This window comes from Hippocampus zosterae, chromosome 3 (assembly GCF_025434085.1).
Source record: "Hippocampus zosterae strain Florida chromosome 3, ASM2543408v3, whole genome shotgun sequence".
In the NCBI taxonomy this organism is placed as follows: domain Eukaryota; kingdom Metazoa; phylum Chordata; class Actinopteri; order Syngnathiformes; family Syngnathidae; genus Hippocampus; species Hippocampus zosterae.
This window is the reverse complement of record NC_067453.1, coordinates 4,542,539-4,568,777: the sequence shown is the minus strand read 5'-3', so window position 1 is coordinate 4,568,777 and position 26,239 is coordinate 4,542,539. Positions and strand designations below refer to the sequence as shown.

The following is a 26,239-nucleotide window of genomic DNA, read 5'->3' as shown; positions in this document are numbered from 1 at the left end:
CTTGGTCAAGAAAGCATACGACTTGTTGCCGTCTCCCTCTGCAGCTTGTCTAGCTTGTTCACTCTTCGGTTGTCGTATGCAGTTTGCATCTCTGTGCGTTGAACTCTTGCAATAACTGCACCACTGTCTTCTTTGGCATGCTCTTGCTTTGTGCCCTTTTACACCGCACTTGAAACACACCATATCCGCCATTTTGTTTTTGTCGCCGCCCCTTGGAGTGTTATCTTTTACGTTCACTTTCATCACATTATCTGACACCTGAGCACAGAGTTTTTCTGTGTCTTCATATGATCTCAGTCTAGTTTTAAAGTCAGCAAATTTTATCTTTTCCTCACTCTGTGTCACATGCACTGCAAAAGGTTTGAAGGATTCTGGAAGTCCTTTCAACACCATTGCTATGAGAAGATCATCACTCATGACTTCCTCTGCATTTCTTAGCGCTGTGATGATAGTCTCTGCCCTAATCACAAAATCTGTTATGCTTTCCTTGCTTCCCATCTGCAGACTTGTCAGTTCAGAGTACAGGTTTATTATGCAAGGTTTCCCTTTACCTGCATAGTACTCTCGAAGAATCTTCAGGGCTTTTCTCCCATCATCTGCAGCTTCGCGCATGACCAGGCCTAGACTTTTGTCGTCCAAAAACTGTATCAGCTCTGCATAGGCCATCGCGTTCTGTTCCTTGTCCTTAGCCTCTTCATCAACGTCAACAAACTGCGGATTTTCACTCAAAATAGTCTCTTTGAGCCCCTGTAGCCGCAAGTAGGCCAAAAATATTGTTTCCCAGAGCTCATACTGTTTCTCATCTCCGTTAAAAGTTAAACGTGACCATCTGCTTGAGCTGTGGCTTGGCTGCTCCATAGCTTCTACGGTAGCCTAGGGGAGCACCACGAGGTAGCACTATTAGCAGCTAGAAGCTAAGCTATGCTAACCTCTTCGCCGAGTTCGCAGTTCGTCGCTCTTCTCGGCGGCTTCAAACTTTCTTCAGTCATTCTTGGGAGTTTCCTGGGCCCATAACCTGTTGTCAGCGGCTTACTTATGCAGTAGTGATGGGTCCAGTGACACCGATGCGTTGATGCATGCGCCGGGCTCACAGACCAAACCACATGTCGGTGCATGTGCCGCTTCATTACGTTACGTGATTGACACATGAACTGCACCGGCGCAGTTTAGACTGCATCGGCTGTGTTGACACAGTCCAGGCTGCTAATTGACACATCGGCTGCGTTGACACAGTCCAGGCTGCTAAATGACACGTGAACTGCACCGGTGCAGTTTAGACTGCATCAGCTGCTAGGCACAGTCCGAGCTGCGGCACTTAGTCCAGGGGGCGTCGACTCAGTGCAGGGGGCGTTGACGCAGCAAAAGCCCGCACAGTGTATCCTAAGGAAGTGCGTCTGGCGACACGATGCCGATTGCCAAAACAATCTAGACCCCACCCTCGCTCGAATAAAAATATATGTTTGGGCAATACGGAAAACACACTGATTATCAGAAAAAATGTGTCCGTCTGACTTCTCGCGTCATGCCGGCTGTCATATAATAGGCTATTATTATATGAGAAGTGTTTTATGAACGCTTGTACTGTACGTCATACTCCAGTTGATTGAGAGGTCCCGCCTCTAAGGGGGAGTTCCAGAAAGTGACTGCGAGTGAGCACACCGCATGTTTGATGACTCTGCCACGTTGCTATTAAAAGTCACATAAAACGTAAACCTTGTCTGCTGAACATCATTACATCGGCTAGGCTAGCTTAGCTGTTGTCGTAGTTCAAAGCTTAATATGTGGCGTGGGTTGGGTGGGCGCCGCAAGTACGTGCTCGCGCGCACAGCTGAGAGCAGCAGACTATCGACTGCTGAGTGCTGAGACGCACTTCACTCGAGTGACGTTGCTACAGTACGTGCATATTATGGAGCAGCTTCCGGACAAATACAAATTGTCCGCCGCGTAGAGCCATTTCGATCTCCTTTTGGAGAATAAGGTATTCATTAAAATCTCCTTGTCTCACCAAGTGCCTCTCGGATTTTTGACATGTGGCCATTGTGTGTGTCTTCTCCACAACAGAGGAAATAGCATGCATTAAATTGAACAGACTGAAATTTAAAACACTGCAGCATCTTATTTTTCTAAATCAAAAATTGTGAAGACAAAGCCCACAAGCATCCTCATTCACACGAATTTCACATTATTGAAACACATTGAATGATGCAATATGAATGCATGGATGTGAATGATATTGTCAAGGGTCAATGTCATCTTGATTGTCAAATATGCTTTATGTATGACATGCAGCATAGATGAAATTTCTTCCTCTCAATCCTCAGTGCATACATGCATGTAAACATGCTGTGCATTGAAAACGCACAGCTAAGAAAGGATAGCAGCTACACTGTATAAAAAAGACATGTAATCTGAACAGTATAGACAATATAAACAGCATAAACAACAACATAAACAATGGCGCTTGCGGCTACACTGAGCTTTTAACTCATTCAGTCCCAGTCATTGGGTAGAGTGAGGTAGTACATTGTATAGACGTCATCATCAAATCAGTTTGTTCAGTCTGTCAAGTGGGTTGGCTGCAGGGATTTTGAAGGTCCAGCAGGTGGCAGTGGTCAGCGACACAGTATCAGTAAATACAATACAATACAATACAATACATGCTGATTTATATAGCGCTTTCACAACAGCGGCAGCTGTAACAAAGCGCTTTACAAAACAGTTAACATAAAGTAAAATAATAAACACAACACATAACATAAAACACGGACAGTCGTGCAGTCCTAACCACTTTTCCGTCACACGCTTTGTTGTTTGAAGCGGTTTGAGATGAAAGAGGAGAGAATCAAAGTGTCCTTTAACCAGTGGATCAGAGACGTCATGCTCAAAATGTGCACACGTCGGCTACAAGCTAAGTTTCAAAGTCAACAAGAAGCTGTAGCATCCATTGACGAAAAAAGAGATTGGTTCACTTCTCCTGTCCCATGGAAATCCATTTCAATTCCAAGCGGCAACTCACGGTTCCAAATACGCATCGGCGCTCTTCGCCAACGCTCCTCTCTCCTCATCCTCAACTTCAGCGGCCATCCATCCAGCCGCACCAACGCCAACTGTCCAACAGCGCCTACATAGCCACTGAACAAAACGGGGTTGTGAAAAATGCTGCCCATTACTGGCGCAAAAAACACAAGCGCCCCAGGTCTGTCCAGCACCGACAATCAATGGCGCCGACATTCCTCCCAATCAAAATTTGTGCTGGTACAGGCGTGCTGCCGAGAAGGCGCAACCACCAAGCACAGATACTGCTCCTTTGACGAATGTCGTGGCCAAAAAGCGCTGAAAACAGTCCATATCAGGTCCACACAATGAAACAACAAACAACATGTGACAAAACAAAAGACAAAAACAGCAAAAAAGAACAAAAAAGAACAAAAAAGCAAGAGCACTTGCCAAAGGCTGCCTACTTGGGCGCCATCTTGGGAAAAAAAAAAAAGTATCAACACAGTGTGTCATTGTGTCGACACGCCTCATGAGGCCTCATGGACCCATCACTATTATGCAGTATACCCGCGTGTTCCCCCTCAAGGCGGCTGGATAAACGGAGGAAAAATCTGCGTCTGCGTGACATTATCTTGCTTTATTAGAATTGGTCAGTTGTCAAGTATAACACACACAGCATATATAATGTACAGACCGGATGTTGGAACAGACCCTTCAAAGTAAAACAGGAAATAATTGAGAGCATATTTGTCTGTTCACAACAAAAGAACAGTTGGTAACGGAAGCCAAGTGAGGCCGACAGTGACAAAATAATGGATTAAAATCTTCAAGAAAGTGTCTTATTTTTATTGTAATCCAGAAGAATACACCTTTTTACTACAGTAGGAATGAAAGATGGCCAGCTTTTCCTTGTAATCCGCCGGATGTTGCTCCGCAACGGTCGCAAAAGCACCAAGCACCATGGGGTGTTCCAGGGGTGCCCATTACGTCGATCCTGATCTACCGGTAGATCTGAAAGGCATTGTGGGTAGATCAGGTCGACCATCCGCCCTGACAGTTTTTTTTTAAATAACAATCTTTATTTAAGAAGTCAATTACTAATCACAGAAAAACCGTCCTGACAATTATTATTATTTTTTTTAAAATCCGTGTTGACAATGACTGTGGGGAGAGACGAGAGAGTGACGAGAGAGAGAATACACGCTTCGGGAAAGCTCAATGAAAGTTATCCACGTTAACACGACAGCTGGACTCACGTGTGACAGCTGACTTGATAACACGACAATGACATTCGAACTTTCTCTGCCACACGCGTCACTGGGCATGCGCATTCAACTCCGCTAATTACTGCACAACTCTCATAAATTTGAGAATAAGACAGGAGATAAATATGAGTGGAAAAGCTGGACTAAGTGAAAATCCGAAGACCTACCACTACCATAAGGCGTCTGGAGGATGACTTATTTTTTACAATGTCGTTTTCAAAGTGCAATTCTGGACCTTACTCCCAAAGGACAAGTACCCCAACATCAGGAAATATGCTACCTTTTTGACCGCATTATTTGGCTCCACTTATTTATGTGAGTCAGCCTTTTCCCACATGAAGATCATTAAATCCAAGTACCGTTCCACCATGACTAATGAGCATCTGGAAATCTGCTTGAGGCTGGCTATCAGCAGCTACTGTCCGGACTATGCATCCCTGTCTGATTTAATTCAGTGCAAGTCGTCAGAGTAAGGTAATTACAAAACATTTATTATGTACCTGTATTGCGCTATACAGGTTGATGCACTCATGCATAGCTGTAATTTACAAATAAAAATAATTCAAAATATATACTGTATATAAATAATGTGTTTTTCATTTTTAACAGGCGGTAGATAATTTTGACTCGGTCATGTCATAAGTACTGGTAGATCTCAGGCCAAAAAAGTGTGGGCACCCCTGGATTCATTGGTCTTGAATTCTGTCGCAATTCTCTCGCGGTTGCTCGATTCCCATGGTCCTCCACGTAACTGATGGCTTGCAGTTTAAACTGTGTTTTGTAAGTGTGTCTCTTCATAGCTGCCATTTTCGGGATCTTGTGGACAATGCATGTCCTGGCACCTACTGCGGGCGTGCCTTTAGCGTCCTCTTTCACACTTACCTTTCCCACTTCAACGTCCGTAAACTGTCCTCAATTATGTCACCCTTTCCTCCATATCAGCAACGTGTTGGCTAGAGGTAAGTTCGGGCGGCCCGAATTCGGGTCGGGTCGGGCCTTAAAATGCCAATCATTGCTTCGGGTTCGGGTCGGGTCGGGCTTCTCTCCCGCTGACTTTTTTTTTGTTTTTGTTTCGAGGCCGTGAATAGTTTTGGCCACGAGAAACCATGGTTCGCAAAAAAACAGAAGTCGCCTCATCACAACACGTATTGTACTAAACTCTTGCAATGACAATTCAAGAACTCCTTCCAGTCTCTATCGAGTGACAAAATGAGTGTCCAAAATGTCAACATGTTCACATCAACTTGTCCGGACCCAGGTCATCTTGCCACATTTCAGAGGCCTCTTATTCCCAAATGCATAATTAGATTTAGACGGAAGTTGTCACGTTGGAAAGCCGCAGAGCTGTAGTTATCCTCAGACCTACAGCCCTCACGGGATAACAAACTTTTAATTTTTAGGAAGTTTTTCAAAACGGCCGAAAATGTCAACATGTTCACATCAACTTGACGGGACCCAGGTCATCTTGCCACATTTCAGAGGCTTCTCATCTCATCTTACGGGATAACAAACTTTTGATTTTTCGGAAATTTTTTTCAAAACAGTCAATAATGTCAACATTTTAACATCAAATTGTCGGGACGCAGGTCATCTTGCCACATTTCAGAGGCCTCTTATTGCGAAATGCATAATCAGATTCGAACGGGAGATGTCACGTTGGAAAGCCGGAAAACTGTAGTTATCCCCAGACCTACAGCCCTCACGGGATAACAAACTTAATTTTTATGATTTTTTTCAAAACGGTCAAAAATGTCAACATATCAGATGAAATTGATGTGGAATTACCATTGACTTTATTTTCTATCTCAACTTGAGAACGCTTTTTTTTTGTACTGACAGCCAAGAAATTACTTATTTTATACGTTTATTAATTTCTTTTAATCCGAACAAATGACGTTTATGCATGAGTTCTTTTATTTTGAAGGTGGCCAACGCCGCTCGCTGGCGGCACGCTACCGTAATGCAGAGCACTGGCAATCGCAGTGGCGGCTCACTTGACTTCAATTTTGCGGGTGGAGGCTGACTTGACCGCAGTAGCCTCTAGAAGTCTTTGCTCCTTCGGCTTTCCAATATCACATATCCATGGCTAGTTACCTCATCTGCTCACTCCATTTTACACAGCGTAAACAAACCACATTCGACAATAAAGCCCCGCCTGAAAATCATCATGAATAAATTATCCAAACAGCCTACATAAATTTACTGCCTTGAGTGCCTGCCTGTTCTGTTCGCTCTCATTTTCAATTCACACACCCACGCGCCATCCAAAAAAGGAAATGGGCGTTTCATTCTTCAAAATAAAAACTTGCTTTTCGTCAATACCATCAATGACATCGACGATATTGCAGAAGTTCGCTAACGAGATATCACAGTATTGACTTTTGTTTTTTCTTACTACTATTTTATTGTTTGGTGGCTTTCACGAAACAAGTGCTTCACTATGACTAGATTTCAGTTCACGCATGAATTTAAAAAATCAAATAACAGTCGAAAAGAAAATACGTATGCTTTACTTTGAAGGATTACTGTGGATATGGACTTTTTCAACTGCGAATCTTAAAGTACACGAATAGCCTTAGTTGCTGAACTTTGAAAGAGGCTGACTAGCTGGCCCTACTCTCATTTTTGTATTCTATATGCAAGTTCTTTGTGCCGTTCCTTGTCGAATGTGAGAGGGTGTGTCGATGTACCCAACTGGAAAGGGTTAGTGGTGCCGTACGCACACGCAAAAAGGGCAAGTTTTTGACGAGCTGCATGTGAAAGCAATTTCATAGGTGCTAGCTAACTGTTCAGGAATGGCAGTTTGGACCAGAGCTGATAAAAACGGCCAATTGGACCTACTTCTCCGCGATCGCTGGATCCGTGTTTCCGCCGAACTTAGCAGAGAAACGCTGACTTTAACGGCCGAGTCGGATGTAAGCGGACAGGGGACCAATCACGGGGGTCACAGCACTCCCCTGGATGATATGAGAAATGGTATGTCGAATTTAAGCGAATCGGGATCGAGGTCAACGCACCTTGGACGGAGTCTGTCTTCTGGACAGGGACAACTTCAGAAAGGGTGCAGCAGCAGCCCTGGTCGCGTGGGTAGTCCATGTGACTGCGCCTACGGATTAAGCAGCCCCGGGAAGTACTCGAATAACGGCACAAGCTGTGACTTTGGAAGTCCTGGGTCGAGCGATGGGAGTCCTGGGTCGAGTTCCGGTTCAGGGCAAGGCGAAGTTCCAGTTTGTGGAGACGTCTGCACGGAGGCTGTGCGAAAGGTCCGAGTTGTGAAACAAGAGTCTGGCGGGCTGGGGATCAGTATCAAAGGAGGGCGCGACAATCGGATGCCGATCCTTATCTCCAAGATTTTCCCGGGGCTCGCTGCAGACCAAAGTCGCGCGCTTCGGGTGGGCGACGCTATCCTGTCAGTCAACGGTAACGACCTCCGGGAGGCAACGCACGACCTGGCGGTACAGGCCCTGAAGAAGGCAGGAAAACAAGTGACGCTGGAGGGTAAGTGTGGCCGCGTTCAGCAGGTATTTATCGAGGCCGTGATAAGGGTGGCGGGTTCCCGCCACAAACTCCCGTGTACTATTTATTTGTGGGCATCTGTTCTTCTCGGAAGTTTTCGTCTAGTACAGAGCAAATAATAATTTCATATTGAAATGTTTAACGCAGCCTTAACCAGAAAAGGCCAATGTGAAAAGTTAAACTTCATTTCATGCTAATTTGACATGTTAATCCTCACATCATTATACCTTTGACTTCTTAGGGTAGATCACCAACACCCACTCCCATGTAACCATTAGATCCTTCAGAGTCCAGCCAAACTCAGGCAAACAATAATTTATGATTTTAGAAACCTTCGTGATGACAGCAACATATTGCGGTGAGGAAGGGGGCTTTACGAAACAACATAATCCTTTTAACCAGGGGTCTGAAACTCAACTTGGCGCGAGAGAGAGAGTCTGTTTGTGCCCGATTCATGTCTAGAAAAAAGGGGTTCAAGTATTTAAAAAAATGCAATTAACCCATTCTCTTCAACAGATATTAATAGCAGTTAAGATAATGAACAGTTCTTTAGAACTTCAATATGATGATTGACCCAGACCTCTCGTTTGTCACTCTGGTACTTTGCATACTGAACACATCTAGTTGAGTTATGATTTATGATTTCTTGAGCACTGGAACATTCAAAACATGTCCAGACGCTATTGTGCCCCCCCCCAAAAAAAACAAAACAAAAAACCCCACACTTTTTCTTGAAATTTGCTGTTTTTGCTGAGCAGAGGTGATGATTTAATTTACATTGTGCCTTTTCACAATGTAAATTGTGAATTTACATTCTACATTTCACATGACTGGGTGTCAGTATAGTTTGGTGTCAACTTCAGAATCATTTTTGCTGAAAGCTGTCATGAGCCTGATTCATAGTTGCTCACAAGTGATTTTAATGAAGTCAGGGCAACAACATAGCAAAAAGATGGCGTCCGCAGTCACTTTGATATCAAGTCGGAGGCAGTAAAATATCATCCCGCACATAGCCCTAAGGCAGGGGTCGGGAACCTTTTTGACTAAGAGAGCCATGAAAGCAAAATATGTATTTCAATACTAATGGGCTAACTACTCGCCGCCCTATATATATAAGATAAGAAAACCTTTATTAGTCTTGCAATGGAGAAATTCCCAATTCACAGCAGCAAAGTTATGAAAGGAAGAAGTAGAACAACAAAATATAGGAGCTGCTGGAAAGGCAGCATATATATAGGGCGGCCCGGTAGTCCAGTGGTTAGCACTTCGGCTTCACAGTGCAGATGTGTTCGATTCCAGCTCCGGCCTCCCTGTGTGGAGTTTGCATGTTCTCCCCGGGCCTGCGTGGGTTTTCTCCAGGTGCTCCGGTTTCCTCCCACATTCCAAAAACATGAGAGGCAGGCTGATTGAGCACTCTGAATTGTCCCTAGGTGTGAGCGTGGATGGTTGTTCGTCTCTGTGTGCCCTGTGATTGGCTGGCAACCAATTCAGGGTGTCCCCCGCCTACTGCCCAAAGACAGCTGGGATAGGCTCCAGCACACCCCCCATGACCCTAGTGAGGATCAAGCGGTCCGGAAGATGAATATATATATATATATATATATATATATATATATATATATATCCATCCTCTCCGTGAGCCGTCACCTTACCGTGGTCGAGGGGTTTGTGTGTCCCAATGATCCTAGGAGCTAAGTTGTCTGGGGCTTTATGCCCCTGGCAGGGTCACCCATGGCAAACAGGTCCTAGGTGAGGGACCAGACAAAGCACGGCTCACAAAGCCCCTTATGGAAAACAAAATCAATGGTACTCAGTTTCCCTTGCCCGGACGCGGGTCACCAGGACCCCCCTCTGGAGCCAGGCCTGGAGGTGGGGCTCGTTGGCGAGCGCCTGGTGGCCGGGCCTACACCCATGGGGCCCGGCCGGGCTCAGCCCGAAGAGGCAACGTGGGTCCCCCTTCTCATGGTCTCACCACCCATGGGAGGGGTCAAAGGGGTCGGGTGCAATGCGAGCTGGGCGGCAGCCAAAGGCGGGGACCCTGGCGGTCTGATCCTCGGCTGCAGAAGCTAGCTCTTGGGACATGGAATGTCACCTCTCTGGCAGGGAAGGAGCCCGAACTGGTGTGTGAGGCAGAGAAGTTCCGACTGGATATAGTCGGACTTGCCTCCACACACAGCCTGGGTTCTGGTACCAGTCCTCTCGAGAGGGGTTGGACTCTCTTTCACTCTGGAGTTGCTCACGGTGAGAGGCGCAGAGCAGGTGTGGGCATACTTATTGCCCCCCGGCTCAGTGCCTGTACATTGGGGTTCACACCGGTGGACGAGAGGGTTGCATCCCTCCGCCTGCGGGTGGGGGGACGGGTCCTGACTGTTGTTTGTGCATATGCACCAAACAGCAGCTCAGCATACCCACCCTTTTTGGAGTCCTTGGAGGGTGTGCTGGAGAGTACTCCTGCTGGGGACTCCCTTGTTCTACTGGGGGACTTCAATGCTCACGTGGGCAATGACAGTGAGACCTGGAGGGGCGTGATTGGGAGGAATGGCCCCCCCCGATCAGAACTCGAGTGGTGTTTTGTTATTGGACTTCTGTGCTCGTCACGGATTGTCCATAACGAACACCTTGTTCAAACATAAGGGTGTCCACATGTGCACTTGGCACCAGGACACCCTAGGCCGTAGTTCGATGATCGACCTTGTGGTCGTGTCATCGGATTTGCGGCCGCATGTTCTGGACACTCGGGTGAAGAGAGGGGCGGAGCTGTCAACTGATCACCACCTGGTGGTGAGTAGGCTCCGATGGTGGGGGAAGATGCCGGTCCGTCCTGGCAGACCCAAACGTATTGTGAGGTTTTGTTGGGAGCGTCTGGCGGACTCCCCTGTCAGAAGGAGTTTCAACTCCCACCTCCGACAGAGCTTTTCCCATGTTCCGGGGGAGGCGGGGGACATTGAGCCCGAGTGGACCATGTTCCGTGCCTCTATTGTTGAGGCGGCCAATCTGAGTTGTGGCCGTAAGGTGGTTGGTGCCTGTCGTGGCGGCAACCCTCGTACTCGCTGGTGGACACCAGCAGTAAGGGATGCCGTCAAGCTGAAGAAGGAGTCCTATCGAGCCTTTATGGCCTGTGGGACCCCAGAGGCAGCTGACGGGTATCGACTAGCCAAGCGGAAAAACCCGAGCATGGGAAGAGTTCGGTGAGGCCATGGAAGCTGACTTCCGGACGGCTTCGAGGAAGTTCTGGTCCACCATCCGACGTCTCAGGAGGGGGAAGCAGTGCACCACTAACACTGTGTACAGTGGGGATGGGGCGCTGCTGACTTCGACTCGGGACATTGTGAACCGGTGGGCAGAGTACTTCGAAGACCTCCTCAACTCCACCAACATGCCTTCCTTGGAGGAAGCAGAGCCTGGGGACTCTGAGGTGGGCTCTCCTATCTCTGTGGTTGAAGTCACCGATGTGGTTAAAAAGCTCCTCGGTGGCAAGGCCCCAGGGGTGGATGAGATCCGCCCGGAGTTCCTCAAGGTTCTGGATGTTGTGGGGCTGTCCTGGTTGACACGCCTCTGCAACATCGCATGGTCAACGGGGAGAGTGCCTCTGGATTGGCAGACCGGGGTGGTAGTCCCTCTTTTTAAAAAGGGGGACCGGAGGGTGTGTTCCAACTACAGAGGGATCACACTCCTCAGCCTCCCTGGTAAGGTCTATTCAGGGGTGCTGGAGAGGAGGGTCAGTCAGGAAGTCGAGCCTCAGATTGAGGAGGAGCAGTGTGGTTTTCGTCCCGGCCGTGGAACAGTGGACCAGCTCTACACCCTTAGCAGGGTTCTCGAGGGTATGTGGGAATTCGCCCAACCAGTCTACATGTGTTTTGTGGACTTGGAGAAGGCGTTTGACCGTGTCCCTCGGGGAGTTCTGTGGGGGGTGCTTCGTGGGTATGGAGTACCGAACTCCCTGATACGGGCTGTTCGGTCACTATACCACCGATGTCAGAGTTTGGTCCGCATTGCCGGCAGTAAGTCGGAATCGTTTCCAGTGAGGGTAGGACTCCGCCAAGGCTGCCCTTTGTCACCGATTCTGTTCATAACCTTCATGGACAGAATCTCTAGGCGCAGCCGAAGCGTTGAGGGGGTCCGTTTTGTTGGCCTCAGTATTGCATCCCTGCTTTTTGCAGATGATGTGGTGCTGTTGGCTCCTTCAAACAGGGCTCTCCAACTCTCACTGGAGCGTTTCGCAGCCGAGTGTGAAGCGGTTGGGATGAAAATCAGCACCTCCAAATCTGAAACCATGGTCCTCAGTCGGAAAAGGGTGGAGTGCCCCCTCCGGGTCGGGGGGGAGATCTTGCCCCAAGTGGAGGAGTTTAAGTATCTTGGGGTCTTGTTCACGAGTGAGGGCAGGAGGGAGCGAGAGATCGACAGGCGGATCGGTGCAGCGTCTGCTGTGATGCGGACGTTGTATCGGTCTGTCGTGGTGAAGAAGGAGCTGAGCCAAAGGGCGAAGCTCTCAATTTACCGGTCGATCTACGTTCCAACCCTCATCTATGGTCACGAGCTATGGGTCGTGACCGAAAGAACGAGATCCCGGATACAAGCGGCCGAAATGAGTTTTCTCCGCAGGGTGTCCGGGCACTCCCTTAGAGATAAGGTGAGAAGCTCGGTCATCCGGGAGGGGCTCGGAGTCGAGCCGCTTCTCTTCCACATCGAGAGGAGCCAGATGAGGTGGCTTGGGCATCTGATTCGGATGCCTCCTGAACGCCTCCCTGGTGAGGTGTTCCGGGCATGTCCCACCGGGAGGAGACCCCGAGGAAGACCCAGGACACACTGGAGAGACTATGTCACCCAGCTGGCATGGGAACGCCTTGGGATCCCCCGGGGAGAGCTGGAAGAAGTAGCTAGGGAGAGGGAAGTCTGGGCTTCCCTGCTAAAGCTGTTGCCCCCGCGACCCGGCCCCGGATAAGCGGTAGAAGATGGATGGATGGATGGATATATATATATATATTAGAGCTGTCAGTTTAGCGTGTTTTTATTGGCATTAATTTAAATGAATTTTAACGAGATTAAAATGTTTCTCGCGAGATTAACGCGGCACACGTCACAAGCGGATGTTACGTTGCTCTATAAATACACCAGAAACAAAACGACAAGCGCGCTGCAGAAGTCCACGCCCATGTCTGTTTTACCAGCCAAGGCTGCTCGAGACACCAAAAATGGATACTTAAAGAGTTTATGAATGGAAAGTTTACTTTAAAAAAGTTGCCAGATTGCTCCAGTAACAAGACCAAAGTTACCTGTTCTTCTCTCTCTATATATATCATACAGGTACACGATGTATGCCACTGACGCGATTGTTACTTGTTTGGAACAATTTTGTGTGGAAGGTTACAGCATTCCGTGTCCATATAAATAGAGCGGTTGGAGCTTCTTTGTGTTCATCTGACAGTGACAGTGCGCTGTAGTGGTAGCGACTTAGCGAAAATAAAACGTCTCCAGTGTTGTCATCGAACCAAGTGTAGTCATCCGAAATGAGGTCTACACAAAACCGTAGAGAGACTTCCGCGCAAGAAGGACCAACACAATCAACATAGCCCGACTGTGTTAGGGGGAGTGAAACCCCCCTCTTTCAGAATGGTTTGCCCCAGCAGCACGGGGGAAGTGCATGCGCTTGTTTGTACGGCAGTTTTGAATACAGCGCACATAACGAACGCTGGTGTCCGGTGTCTCGTTATTCTTCAACAAACATACAAAAACAGACTGCTGTGTTCAAAGCAAACTTGAGAAAAACGAAGTATGCAACCATGGTTTAAATCCACTATAGGCTGAGTGCTAGTTTACCTTAGATGTGCACTTTATAATGTTATATTGCTCTGTTTTTATTTCATAAAAAGCTGTTAAAGCAGCTGTTGTGTGACAAAATATTTTTTTCACTGTTGTTGATGGACAGTAATATTGTGTGAAAGATTATATATATATATATATATATATATATATATATATATATTAAGGGTGTGGAAAATAATCGATACATCGATATGCACGTCCGCGATCCGAGTGCATCGGCTCATTCACTGGGTACGACGCGATTGACGGGTGAAATCGCGATTCATCACGATGCATTGATGGGTATCGGTGAAATCGCGATTCATCACGATGCATTGATGGGTATCGGTAAAATCTGATTCAATCGCCGTTTTATTCATGTTAAACGTCACATATCTGCCCTTTCCTAGGCGCAATGAATGCACCATCATTGCTTTGCATTTTGTGTTGAATACGGACGGTAGCCGTGCGTCACATACAGTCCAGTACACAACGAGCGAAACATTATGGAAGTTAGCGCACGCAGCAGCAAGGAAACTACTATTTTAATGCAGCCGCAACATTCAAATCTTATGTTTGGAAATACTACGGCTTCGAAAAGAAAGATGGAAAGCTTGATAAAACCTCCGTAATTTGCAAGGAATGTCGTACTAAAAAGCCATACAACGGCAGCACCACAAATATGCAGACCCACTTAAACCGTTGGCACCAGATCACCGACAAGTTTCCCTCCCGCTTCCCCGCCCAGTTCCTCGTCGGACACCGGAGAAACTCTTGGTAAACCAGGTCAGGATCAGAAAAAAATTGCCTCTTATTTTGGGAGTCCCCTTGCAACTCACTGTGACCGCGCAATGGCTATAACTAAGGCCACTGCTTATTTCATATGCAAAGACCTCCAGCCTTAGCGTGGTGGACAACGAGGGTTTCAGACAGCTCGTGCACGTTTTAGAACCCAGGTATAAAATACCAGACAGGTCTGTGTTCACTTACAAACATATTCCCGATGTGTACAACAAAGTGAGAAGTGAGATTACTGTGTCGCTGAACAGTGCGCAAAGAGTTGCACTTACAGTGGATGGGTGGACATCTTGCGCTATAGATTCATATATATATATATATATATATATATATATATATATATATATATATATATGAATATTTCATATAAGACACTCAGTGAGAGTCTGTTTGTGTTTACACTATAGCAACAGCTGTGATCAGGTGCCAAATTGTTTACATTTTCTTTGCACAAAACCCAATTGTGAAAGGGCTTAAATAAGTTGTTTTACAAGTTCTACTCTTTATAAGGAATAAAGTGGTATCCTTTTTGTAATACCATACTGAATTCCATCTTTTTAAAAGCTTTTTTTCTTTGCTTGTTTGCATCTTGTTTAATTGCACAAAATCGCAACAAATTGCATTGTATCGGATCGCATTGATTTGAACTTAATGTGTATCGAATCGTATCGCATTGGGACGACGGTGAAACGTATCGCATCGTATCGCCAGAAAATTCCATGTATCGTTTAAGTATAGCATCGCTGGCAGTGGATCGTGATGTGTATCGAATCGTCCTCAGTGCTGAGATTCACATCCCTAATATATATATATATGTGTGTGTGTGTGTGTGTACATATTCGTATATATATCGTATATATTTGTGATTTTCAGTTTTGATGCATTACTGTATTTTCAATGTTTGTAGTTTCATTGAAGTAATCATTAATTTACGTTTTTTGGATGCGGTCATGAACGCCTCTCAAGTCAAACGAAAGAAGAGAAGGCATGGAGATGGACAAAGACGTAACTGTAGCTCCATCTAATGGATGCATTGTAGATTGCGCCTTATCGTGCAGTGCATGCAACATATGAAAAAAATGAAAATAATGGCAATTATTTGAAGGTGCGCCTCATAATCCAGTGCGCCTTTTTGTGTGGAAAATACTGTACTTAAATCTGTTTCTCTCCACAGTGAAGTACATTCGTGAGGTTACTCCACTATTCAAGAAGATTTCCTTGGTGGCTGACTTGCCATGGAATGGTGTTGGGCCACAGTCTCCCAGCTACAACGGGAGCGAGGATTCTGGATCTCCTAGACGCAGCTCTACCAAAGACAGGAAGGTCATGAGCTTGAAGATGTGCTTCATCAGTCGGAACCTAACCATGCCAGACTTGGAGAACAGGTCTGACATTAACATTAACATTGTATTTTGCTGCTGTGATGGCATAAATTTTTTTACCTAACACAAATGTTAACTCTTAATATCCGTATATTTTATCATACCGTATATGTTACACATACAGTACATTTGACAATAAAGTTTCTCCAATCCAATCCCAAAATTCTTACCATCCATCCATTTTCTGAACAATACAATACAATACAATACAATACATTCTGATTTATATAGCGCTTTCACAACAGCGGCAGCTGTAACAAAGCGCTTTACAAAACAGTTAACATAAAGTAAAATAATAAACACAACACACAACATAAAACACAAACAGTCGTGCAGTCCTAACCACTTTTCCGTCACACGCTTTGTTGTTTGAAGCGGTTTGAGATGAAAGAGGAGAGAATCAAAGTGTCCTTTAACCAGTGGATCAGAGACGTCATGCTCAAAATGAGCACACGTCGGCTACAAGCTAAGTTTCAAAGTCAACAAGAAGCTGTAGCATCCATTGACGAAAAAAGAGATTGGTTCACTTCTCCTGTCCCATGGAAATCCACTTCAATTCCAAGCGGCGACTCACGGTTCCAAATACGCATCGGTGCTCTTCGCCAACGCTCCTCTCTCCTCATCCTCAACTTCAGCGGCCATCCATCCAGCCGCACCGACGCCAACTGTCCAACAGCGCTGACATAGCCACTGAACAAATCGGGGTTGTGAAAAATGCTGCCCATTACTGGCGCAAAAAACACAAGCGCCCCAGGTCTGTCCAGCACCGACAGTCAATGGCGCCGACATTCGTCCCAATCAAAATCTGTGCTGGTACAGGCGTGCTGCCGAGAAGGCGCAACCACCAAGCACAGATACTGTTCCTTTGACGAATGTCGTGGCCAAAAAGCGCTGAAAACAGTCCATATCAGGTCCACACGATCAAACAACAAACAACATGTGACAAAACAAAAGACAAAAACAGCAAAAAAGAACAAAAAAGCAAGGCTCTTGAAGAGCACTTGCCGAAGGCTGCCTACTCGGGCGCCATCTTGGGAAAAAAAAAAAAAAAAAAAAAAACTTCACTTCACCTCACGAGGGTCGCAGGCGTGCTGGAGCCTTTCCCAGCTGACTTTGGGCATAGGCAAGGTACACACTGAGCTGCTTGCCAGACAATTGCATTGACATAGACGAATGAAAACCATGCACACTCACAGTCATGCCTCGGGATAATTGATTGTTCACTTAACTTATCATGCATGTTTTTGGAATTTGGGTGGAAACCGGAGTACCCGGAGAAAACTCAACCAGCCACGAGGAGAACAAACTCCACACAGGAAGGCCGTGGCGGGATTCGAAACCACAACCTTTGCATTGTGAAGCGGACATGCTCACCAGCCGACCACCATGCCACCTTATATTCTTACAATTTTCATCAAATATGATCAACAATCTTGTTGCCATTTTTATCTCATCCCACTATGTTTTGTGTGTGTGTGTGTGTGTGTGTATGTGTTTACGTCTGAGATAAAATTTGCCATCGTGAAAAGTCCCCTGTTGTGAAAGATTTCTGGCCGCAAACATGATTTCATTGTAGAGGAGTTCTACTGTAGCTTGTTCTGTTCCACTTTGTTTACTCTCCAATAATCAAGATACTAATATGAATATTTGTTTTACATTTTGGAATCAGTAAAGTTTAATTGGTCTTAATCCAATGAAAAAAATAAAAATATATAGAGTCATCTTTAATTAGTATAGTTTTTTTTTGCAGAAAATCCATTGTCATAATACTGTATCGAAATATCTACCGTATTTTCACGACTATTCGACGCATCGTACTAATGGCCGCAGTCTCATTAATGGGTGACATTTCTGTATTTTACACATACACAGGACGCATCGTACTAATGGCCGCAGTTTTACAGTGGTAAAACATACGCCAGCTTAAACATACGACATGCATGCGCGCACTCTAACACGTTAGCTTGAAGCATACGGTAGCATGCCAAGACATACAGATAAGATAAAAACACGTTTTTAAAAAGGCAACGAAAGCAGAACTGAGTTCGGGTGTATTTTATTTAGCCATCGTACAATGTTCTCACGTTTTTCGATCAATCATCACCCAGAAAGCCATCAAAGTCCTCATCCTCTGTATCAGAAGCAGAGGACTGCACATCTCAGTTGTCATTGAATGCATCACATGCTAGTGTGAGTTGCTACGCATTGCCGAGCGGAAAGAAGGAGTAGCAACAGCAAAGTCAACATTTCCCTCGTGTGAAGCTTTCCCACATTTGAAAGTAAAGAACAGAGCGAAACATGGTGGCAGCGCGTTTGTGTAGAAAGAATTGAACAATTGTGCAAGTACCGTAATCCATCAAAAACGCCGCGTTCCCTCTCGTTGTTGCGTATTGTGGCGTAACTCGCCAAGTGCTGCCTCTCACTCTTTGTAAAGTTGTGTTTGCCACCTATCATGCATTGTTCCCATGCCGTTTGCAACTTTACTTTGAACGCCCGGTTGATGCCAATGTCCAGCGGTTGGAGTTCTTTAGTCAAGCCTCCGGGAATAACGGCAAGCTCATTTGCTTGACTTGTTTTTTCACCGCTGCTGTGAGATGGGCACGCATGCCAAAAGCATAACCGGTGGCTTTAAGTTTAAACTGAGCTTCGTAGGCGTGTCTTTTTGTCGAATTTATTTTCAGGGGTTCTTAGAAACCAAAACCGGAGTTGTTTTACAACAATGCACATTGACACACGCTATACAAGTGTTGGTACTGGCTTGAGGCGTCCACTTACACGCCCACCCTTCACCATTGGCGGACTAGCTTGTCTGTCCTCTCTCTCCCTCTCTCTCCCTCTCCATATATGTATATATACACGCCCACCCTTCCCTGATTGGCCGACTTCTTTCACAGTCACTTCCGCCTTTTCTCTATATAAACAGCGTGTCGGCAGTCAGTCAGATTTTGGAACTCAGCGCATATAAAGGACGCTCCGCACCATAAGGCGTCCTGTCCATTTTGGAGAAAATTTAAGACTTTTAATGGCGCCTTATAGTCGTGAAAATACGGTAATTGAAAACGCCTTTATCGTATCAAATTGTATTGTTCAATCTCTGTGTCGAATTGTTAGGCCTTATTGCAACACTTATTAAACATAATACAGTAAATATTCTCTAGTACGGACTCGTGTTTGCGCTGTCCAATTTGTCCTGATAACAGAAATTCCTCATTTGGGAAATGAGCATGGTATATGTCCTTTATGAACCTGCAAGTATGTTGACAAAATGCACGTGTAACAACACAATCAATAAAATACAAAAATATACTGTCCAAAAACTGTCTATATAACAAAAACCGCAATAGAGGTGTATCCAAAAAAATCACAACAGTAAAATACGTACAGTATTTTAACGTTTATTTTTTTCTGTCTTGGGAAAAAAAATATGCATTTTGGATTGTTTGTTGGATACATTCAGTTTATGACAATGTTTGCCTGCGTGTCATACAGTTTTCTTGCTAGTTGCAAGTAACTGTCCTGTTGATCACCGATGTCTGGTAATTCTTGTGCATACTGAAGGATTTTGTTGCCGTTTGCATTGCTTCCTTGCTGGATGGTGGCTTGTCATCAGGAGTGAATCGATGCCTTGTTGTTTAAAGTTTCATAGATTTGCGTCTTTCAAACTCCAAGTTTCTGCTGGATCTTTTTAACTTCGTGTCCAGCCTCGCTCAAACGGATGCGTTTCACTCGCTCCGCTCCAGTTGTTACAGTTCTTCTACGTTTCGATGATGATCTACACGACGTAAGTGAATAAAGTTAAAATCTTTCAAATTACAGTAAAACGCATGCCAATTAAAAGTCGCTTACATGTCTTCATTTCAAATCTGATGAATGAAAACGGCGAAGCGAATACCTTTCTTCGGTCGTGTCGAGTGGGTGCTGCTTTTAAGCTAGTGCTGCGTTCTACAGGACGTTAGTCCATCCATCCATCCATCATCTACCGCTTATCCGGGGCCGGGTCGCGGGGACAACAGCTTTAGCAGGGAAGCCCAGACTTCCCTCTCCCTAGCTACTTCGTCCAGCTCTCCCCGGGAGATCCCGAGTCGTTCCCAGGCAAGCTGGGTGACATAGTCTCTCCAGCGTGTCCTGGGTCTTCCTCGGGGTCTCCTCCCGGTGGGGCATGACCGGAACACCTCACCGGGGAGGCGCTCAGGAGGCATCCGAATCAGATGCCCAAGCCACCTCATCTGGTTCCTCTCGATGTGGAGGAGAAGCGGCTCGACTCTGAGCCCCTCCCGGATGACCGAGCTTCTCACTTTAGGACGTTAGTGAATAAAGTTAAAATCTTTCGCAATTACAGTAAAACGCACGGCAATAAAAAGTCGCTTACACGTCGTCGTTTAGAATCTGATGATCAAAAAACGCGAAGTGAAAACTTGTTTCAGCGTTGTCTTTTCCATCGCATCGGGTGGGCGTTGCGTGTATTTAAGCTCCCACGGCATTACACCTCCATCCGGGTTACGGGTAGTGGAATTTCCGCTTACGCAACTTCCGGTAACATGTAATAACGTAGTCAAAATGTTAATGCATAGGTTTTTCTTCCGGGTGAAGGATATTCCTTTCCATAGAATTCCGAGGATGGGAATATTTACTGTATAGTGAAAACAAATGACATTAGAAATATTACATTTTACACTATATTTCTACGCTTACATAGATTACCCATTTTAATATACTTTTAACCTTGTAGGCAACACTTTACGGCAGATGTAAGGCGTAGTGTACAGTAATTCCATTTCAGTTTAGCTAGTTGACTTTCTCTCCGCTATTCAGGCATTTATTAACTTCCTTGCTATTTTGCTGTGCAAAGTTGGATTCCCTCCAATTTAACACTGTTCCAGTCAGACGTCTGTGAAAATTGTACTCGTATCACCAATGTACTTGATTGCGGTGCGAGATGGCCATGTCAATATTAGGTTAGCTGACCAATTATCATGCCATGTAGTTTATTTGACACTATGAAGGCAAAGATTACGGTCTGAGGAGCAGTCAGTCTGGTCAATATAAACGGATGCTTCCTCGTTGCTACTTTTTGGCCGGTATTGGAAACTGTGACTGTATTGTATCCCTCTTGGTTCCACAGAATGCAATGACATTGTCACACTCTGTGCAATGATAAGCAAATACCTTCATGCAAAGTAGCTTTATTTATACAACACTTTTCATACACAAGGCAACTCATCAATGTGCTTCACACAAGCAAGACAACACCTACAGGCATTTACAAACTGTTAACATTCAGAATCAAAGAAAACAAAAGCTTACAAGAAAGTACACAAACATTCAAACACGTTAACAGAAAACTTTCAAAATATTTAAAAGGTAAAGAAATAAGAAGAGTAGGTTTCCAAAATAATGACAAGAAAAGAAATGATATATGTTTAGAAGACTTCAGTCAACAGTATAATTAAAACAAGATTTTTAACTTTGATTTCAGAGCATTCGCATTTGGGGCTGCCTTCACTTCTGTGGTTAACTTATTCCATTTAAGGCGTAATAGCTAAATACAGCTTCACCATGGTTGCTTTGAACTCTGGGCTCTACTGACTCAAGTCTGCGGATCGAAGAGTCCGACTAAGGTTTTATTCAATCAGCATCACTTTAAAGCAGGGGTGCCCAAACTTTTTGGACCGAAGATCTACTTTTCGATCAACTAACCTCCCGGGATCTACCCTTACCGGTACGCGCACACACACACGCACACATGAACGCCATGATGAGAAACAGCCTGAAACTGAGGCATGCGATGCACTTTTGGAGCCCGTTAACTATCGTAGCTCACACATACCGTTTTAAAGTGCTTCCCTGGGCCCTCCGAGATTCCTATTCTTTGCCCGTGCCCTCGGTGAATTGTACATGAAGCAAACTCTGAATGAGAATAATGACGATAAAAGATAGAGCGCAACAGCTCTGATTACAAGCTCCAATTGCAGACTGTTGAGCGCAAACAATTTCATTTCAATTCAAGATTTACCTGCTTTATTTTATTTTTTATTTTTTATTTTTTGTGTGAAAATGAGACTGAGGATTATTAGGGTGCAGCGTACATTAACACAAATATATTACAAACATGTACAAAAACACACAAATGGTTGTTGTTTTTTTTTTTCTCCTCGACACTCCTCGGATCTACTTGGGACCTGTCTTAGATCTACCGGTAGATCAAGATCTACCCAATGGGCACCCCTGCTTTAAAGTATTCAGGACCCGAACCATCCAGCATTATATAGATCAGTAACGGAATCCATCCATTCATATTCAAATCTGCTTATCCTCGCGAGGGGAGCGGGTGTGCTGAAGCCTATCCCAGCCGTCTTCGGGCAGTAATAATAATAATAATAATAATAATAATAATACATTACATTTGCAAGCGCCTTTCACAACACTCAAGGACACTTTACAACCAAGAGCAATAATACAACCACAGATAAAATAATAAACAAAGAAAGAAAGATTTAAGGTGGGTAAGCAAGTCTGAATAGGTGGGTTTTGAATATGGAAAGAGAGTCAATATTACGAATGTTGGGAGGAAGTGAGTTCCAGAGTTTGGGGGCAGAGCGACCGAAGGCTCTGCACCCCATTGTACTGAGAGGGGCAGAGGGTAGAAAAAGGTGGAGGGAGGAGGAGGACCTGAGTTTATGGAGGAATTTTTGATGGACACAGAAGAGAAGTGAGTTACAGTAGTCAATACGGGAAGTGACGAGACTGTGAACAAGGATATCAGTGGTGTGAGGAGTGAGTGAGGGACTGAGGCGATTTATATTGCGAAGGTGGTAATGAGCGGACCGGGTAATGTTATTTATGTGGGAGTGAAAGGATAGTGAACTATCAAGGATGACACGCAGACTCTTCACCCAGGGGGAAGGAGATATCGCGGCATTATCAATTTTGAGGGAAATGAGTAGGTCAAGTCAAGTCCAACTTTATTGTCAAATGCGCTGTGCAACATGCAGCACAGATGAAATTTCCGACCTCTCAACCAGACATGCCGCTGTGGGTGCCCACGCTGCCATCAAAAGAACAGTTAACATAAAATGACAAAATAATACAACACAAGGCGGCCCGGTAGTCCAGTGGTTAGCATGTCAGCTTCACAGTGCAGAGGTACCGGGTTCGATTCCAGCTCCGACCTCCCTGTGTGGAGTTTGCATGTTCTCCCCGGGCCTACGTGGGTTTTCTCCGGGTGCTCCGGTTTCCTCCCACATTCCAAAAACATGATTGGCAGGATGATTGAACACTCTAAATTGTCCCTAGGTGTGAGTGTGAGCGTGGATGGTTGTTCGTCTCTGTGTGCCCTGTGATCAGCTGGCAACCGATTCGGAGTGTCCGACGCCTACTGCCCGAAGACAGCTGGGATAGGCTCCAGCAACCCGCGGGACCCTTGTGAGGATAAGCGTATCGGAAAATGGGTAGATGGATGCATTTTGAGTTTTCATGCAATATATGCACAAAGATGTTACAGGTAAGGTGGTTAAGCAAGTATGAATAGGTGGGTTTTGAACTGGGTTTTAAATATGGAAACAGAGTCAATATTACGAATGTTGGGAGGAAGTGAGTTCCAGAGTTTGGGAGCAGAGCGACTGAAGGCTCTGCACCCCATTGTACTGAGACAGGCAGAGGGTGGAAAAAGGTGGAGGGAGGATGAGGACATGAGTGAGCGAGAAGGAATGGAAATTTGAAGATCTGACAGATAGGGGGGCGCAAGGTTATGGATGGTTTTGAATGTATAGAGAAGTAATTTGAAGTTGATTCTAAATTTGACGGGAAGCCAGTGGAGCTGTCGGAGGATGGGTGTTATATGATGGAAGGAGGGGGTTCTCGTGATGATCCGAAATGATGAATTCTGAACAAGTTGAAGTTTATGGAGGAATTTTTGATGGACCCCGAAGAGAAGTGAGTTACAGTAGTCGATACGGGAAGTGACGAGACTGTGAACAAGGATAGCTGTGGTGTGAGGAGTGAGTGAGGGACGGAGGCGGTTTATATTGCGAAGGTGGTAATGAGCGGACCGGGTAATGTTATTTATGTGGGAGTGAAAGGATAGTGAACTGTCAAGGATGGCACTCAGATTCTTCACCTGGGGGGAAGGACCTATATTGGCATTATCAATTTTGAGGGAAAAACTGTCGGCTTTGTTCAGAGTAGATTTCGTACCGACGAGTAGTTCTGTTTTATTGCTGTTTAACTTGAGGAAATTAAGGTTAAGATTAAATCAAATCTTCGGTGAACCAAGATTTGATTTCTGAGAGACAGTGAGAGAGGGATGAGGGTGGGAGAGAAGCGCCGGGTTTGCTGGCGAGGTAGAGCTGGGTGTCATCCGCAAAGCAGTGAAAGTGTAAGCCAAATTTGCGAAAAAAATTTCAGAGCGGAATGAGGTAGATAATGAAAAGGAGCGCACCTAGTACAGAACCCTGGGGAACACCAGAAGAGACGGGGAGGGATTGTGAAATAAAAGAATTAAGTTGAATGAACTGAGAACAGTGAGATATGAGTGGAACCAACGTGTTGGTGATGCCTGTATATTAAAGTCTGTTGAGGAGGATGGGGTGAGAGTTTGTGTCGAAGGCTGCACTCAGGTCAAGGAGGATGAGGATGGAGGTTAGGCCAGAGTGTGCTGCCATGAGAAGATCGTTTGTGATTTTTATGAGGGCTGTTTCAGTACTGTGACGGGGACGGAAGCCGGACTGTAATTGTTCATAAAGACTATTGTCGGTGAGGTGCGAGTGGAGCTGAGAGGCGACAGTTTTCTAAAGAATTTTAGACATGAAGGGAAGATGGGAAATGGGGCATAGGTTATTGAAATCATTGCGATCTGAACCGGGTTTTTTCAGGATTGGGGTGACAGCTGCAGTTTTGAAGAGCATAGGAACAATTCCAGTCGACATAGAGGAATGAATAATGGCTGAGATGAAGGGAAGCAGAGAGGGTAGGCAGGATTTGACCAGAACTGTGGGGAGGGGATCGAGCCAACAGGAGGAAGTCTTGGAGTTAATGATGAGGTCTGAAATTAATGAGAGATGGCGGAGTTCAAAAGAAGAGAACAGTTTGCAAGGGGTGAGAAGGTCGGAGGAGGGGAAAGGTACAGAGGAGCCCAGATGCTGGTGGATTTTGTTGATTTTTTTTTTTCATTGAAAAAGAGAAGTGCTTTGCAGGTGTCAAGAGAATAAAAGTGAGGTGGTAGGGAGTCAGGGTGTTGAGTGATTCTGTTCCAAAGGGAAAAGAGAGTCATTGTATTTCCAGCATTGGAGCAGATGATTACAGAGTAGTAATGTGATTTTGCTTGAGAGATCGAATCCTTGCAGAGGGATAGTTGAGCTGCATAGATGTCTTTTTTCCTATAAAGTCTCTCAAGCTGCCAGGTTTGGGATTTCAAGGAACGGAGATAAGGGGTGAACCAAGGGGCAGACCGAGTAAAAAGGGAAGAGCGGGACTAGACAGGGGCGAGGGTATTGAGGATGCTGATGAGATCAGAGTTATATCGTAAAACCAAATCATCAGGAGTAGAATCAATGTCCGGAGTCAGGGTGGTCAGCCATGCAGTGAGAGAGTCAATGTTAATGACTTTAATATTACGGTAAACAATGGTCCGGGGTGATTTGGCAATTGAGAGCTGGAGCGTCATGTTGAATGAGATAAGGAAGTGGTCCGTTATTGGAAGTTCATCAGCAGTGCAGTTGGAGGGGGAAACACCAGAGCAGCAGATCAGATCCAGGGTGTGACCTTTGATGTGTGTGGGAAAATCTACAAATTGATTAAAACCTACACTGTTAAGTGAAGAAGTGAAGTCAATGGTGAGAGGAAGAGCAGTGTTGTCCATATGTATATTAAAGTCTCCCAGGATTATTATATTTGGTGACAGAGAAGAGAGATGGGTGAGGACAGCAGACAGTTCATTTAAGAAGTCACGGTGGGGTTTGGGAGAGCGGTACACTCTGGCAATAATCGTGGGAATGGATCCGGATATTCTCATGGTCTCACCACCCGTGGGAGGGGTCAAAGGGGTCGGGTGCAATGCGAGCTGGGCGGCAGCCAAAGGCGGGGACCCTGGCGGTCCGATACTGGGCAGCAGAAGCTGGCTCTTGGGACATGGAATGTCACCTCTCTGGCAGGGAAGGAGCCCGAGCTGGTGTGTGAGGCAGAGAAGTTCCGACTGGATATAGTCGGACTTGCCTCCACCTAGATGATCCCATCTTCTCCAAATTTCACTTATTTGATGAAAGCCCATGCCTGAAGAATTTTACCAACTTATTTTTCATTGTATCGGCACTGCCTCCTCCTGGCTATAGGAAATGTGTTTTGTTTTTTTGGACTTGCCTCCACACACAGCCTGGGTTCTGGTACCAGTTCTCTCGAGAGGGGTTGGACTCTCTTCCACTCTGGAGTTGCTCACAGTGAGAGGCGCAGAGCAGGTGTGGGCATGTTCAGTGCCTGTACATTGGG

General features: G+C 45.5%; 2 protein-coding genes and 1 long non-coding RNA gene across 3 annotated transcripts in view; 1 reads left to right on the top strand and 2 right to left on the bottom strand.

Annotated features, from left to right (window-relative positions):
• adat1 (adenosine deaminase tRNA specific 1) overlaps positions 1 to 5,164 on the bottom strand; it is a 144,892-nt gene extending 139,728 nt beyond the window's left edge. Inside the window, exon 1 of the mRNA XM_052060909.1 lies at positions 5,145 to 5,164. The gene's annotated coding sequence lies outside the window, so the exon portion shown is untranslated. The remainder of the gene's footprint in view (positions 1 to 5,144) is intronic.
• A 1,627-nt stretch (positions 5,165 to 6,791) lies between these two features.
• Positions 6,792 to 26,239, top strand: part of sntb2 (syntrophin, beta 2) — a 66,055-nt gene continuing 46,607 nt past the window's right edge. Inside the window, exons 1-2 of the mRNA XM_052060889.1 lie at positions 6,792 to 7,760; positions 15,553 to 15,763. Coding sequence (XP_051916849.1) covers positions 7,058 to 7,760; positions 15,553 to 15,763 — 914 coding nt within the window. The 5' untranslated portion in view covers positions 6,792 to 7,057. The remainder of the gene's footprint in view (positions 7,761 to 15,552; positions 15,764 to 26,239) is intronic.
• Positions 9,614 to 26,215, bottom strand: LOC127597769 (uncharacterized). Its single transcript, XR_007961731.1, has 3 exons — positions 26,120 to 26,215; positions 25,898 to 25,975; positions 9,614 to 9,870 (listed from the first exon to the last, which is right to left on the bottom strand). It is a non-coding gene; the product is annotated as an uncharacterized LOC127597769 (long non-coding RNA).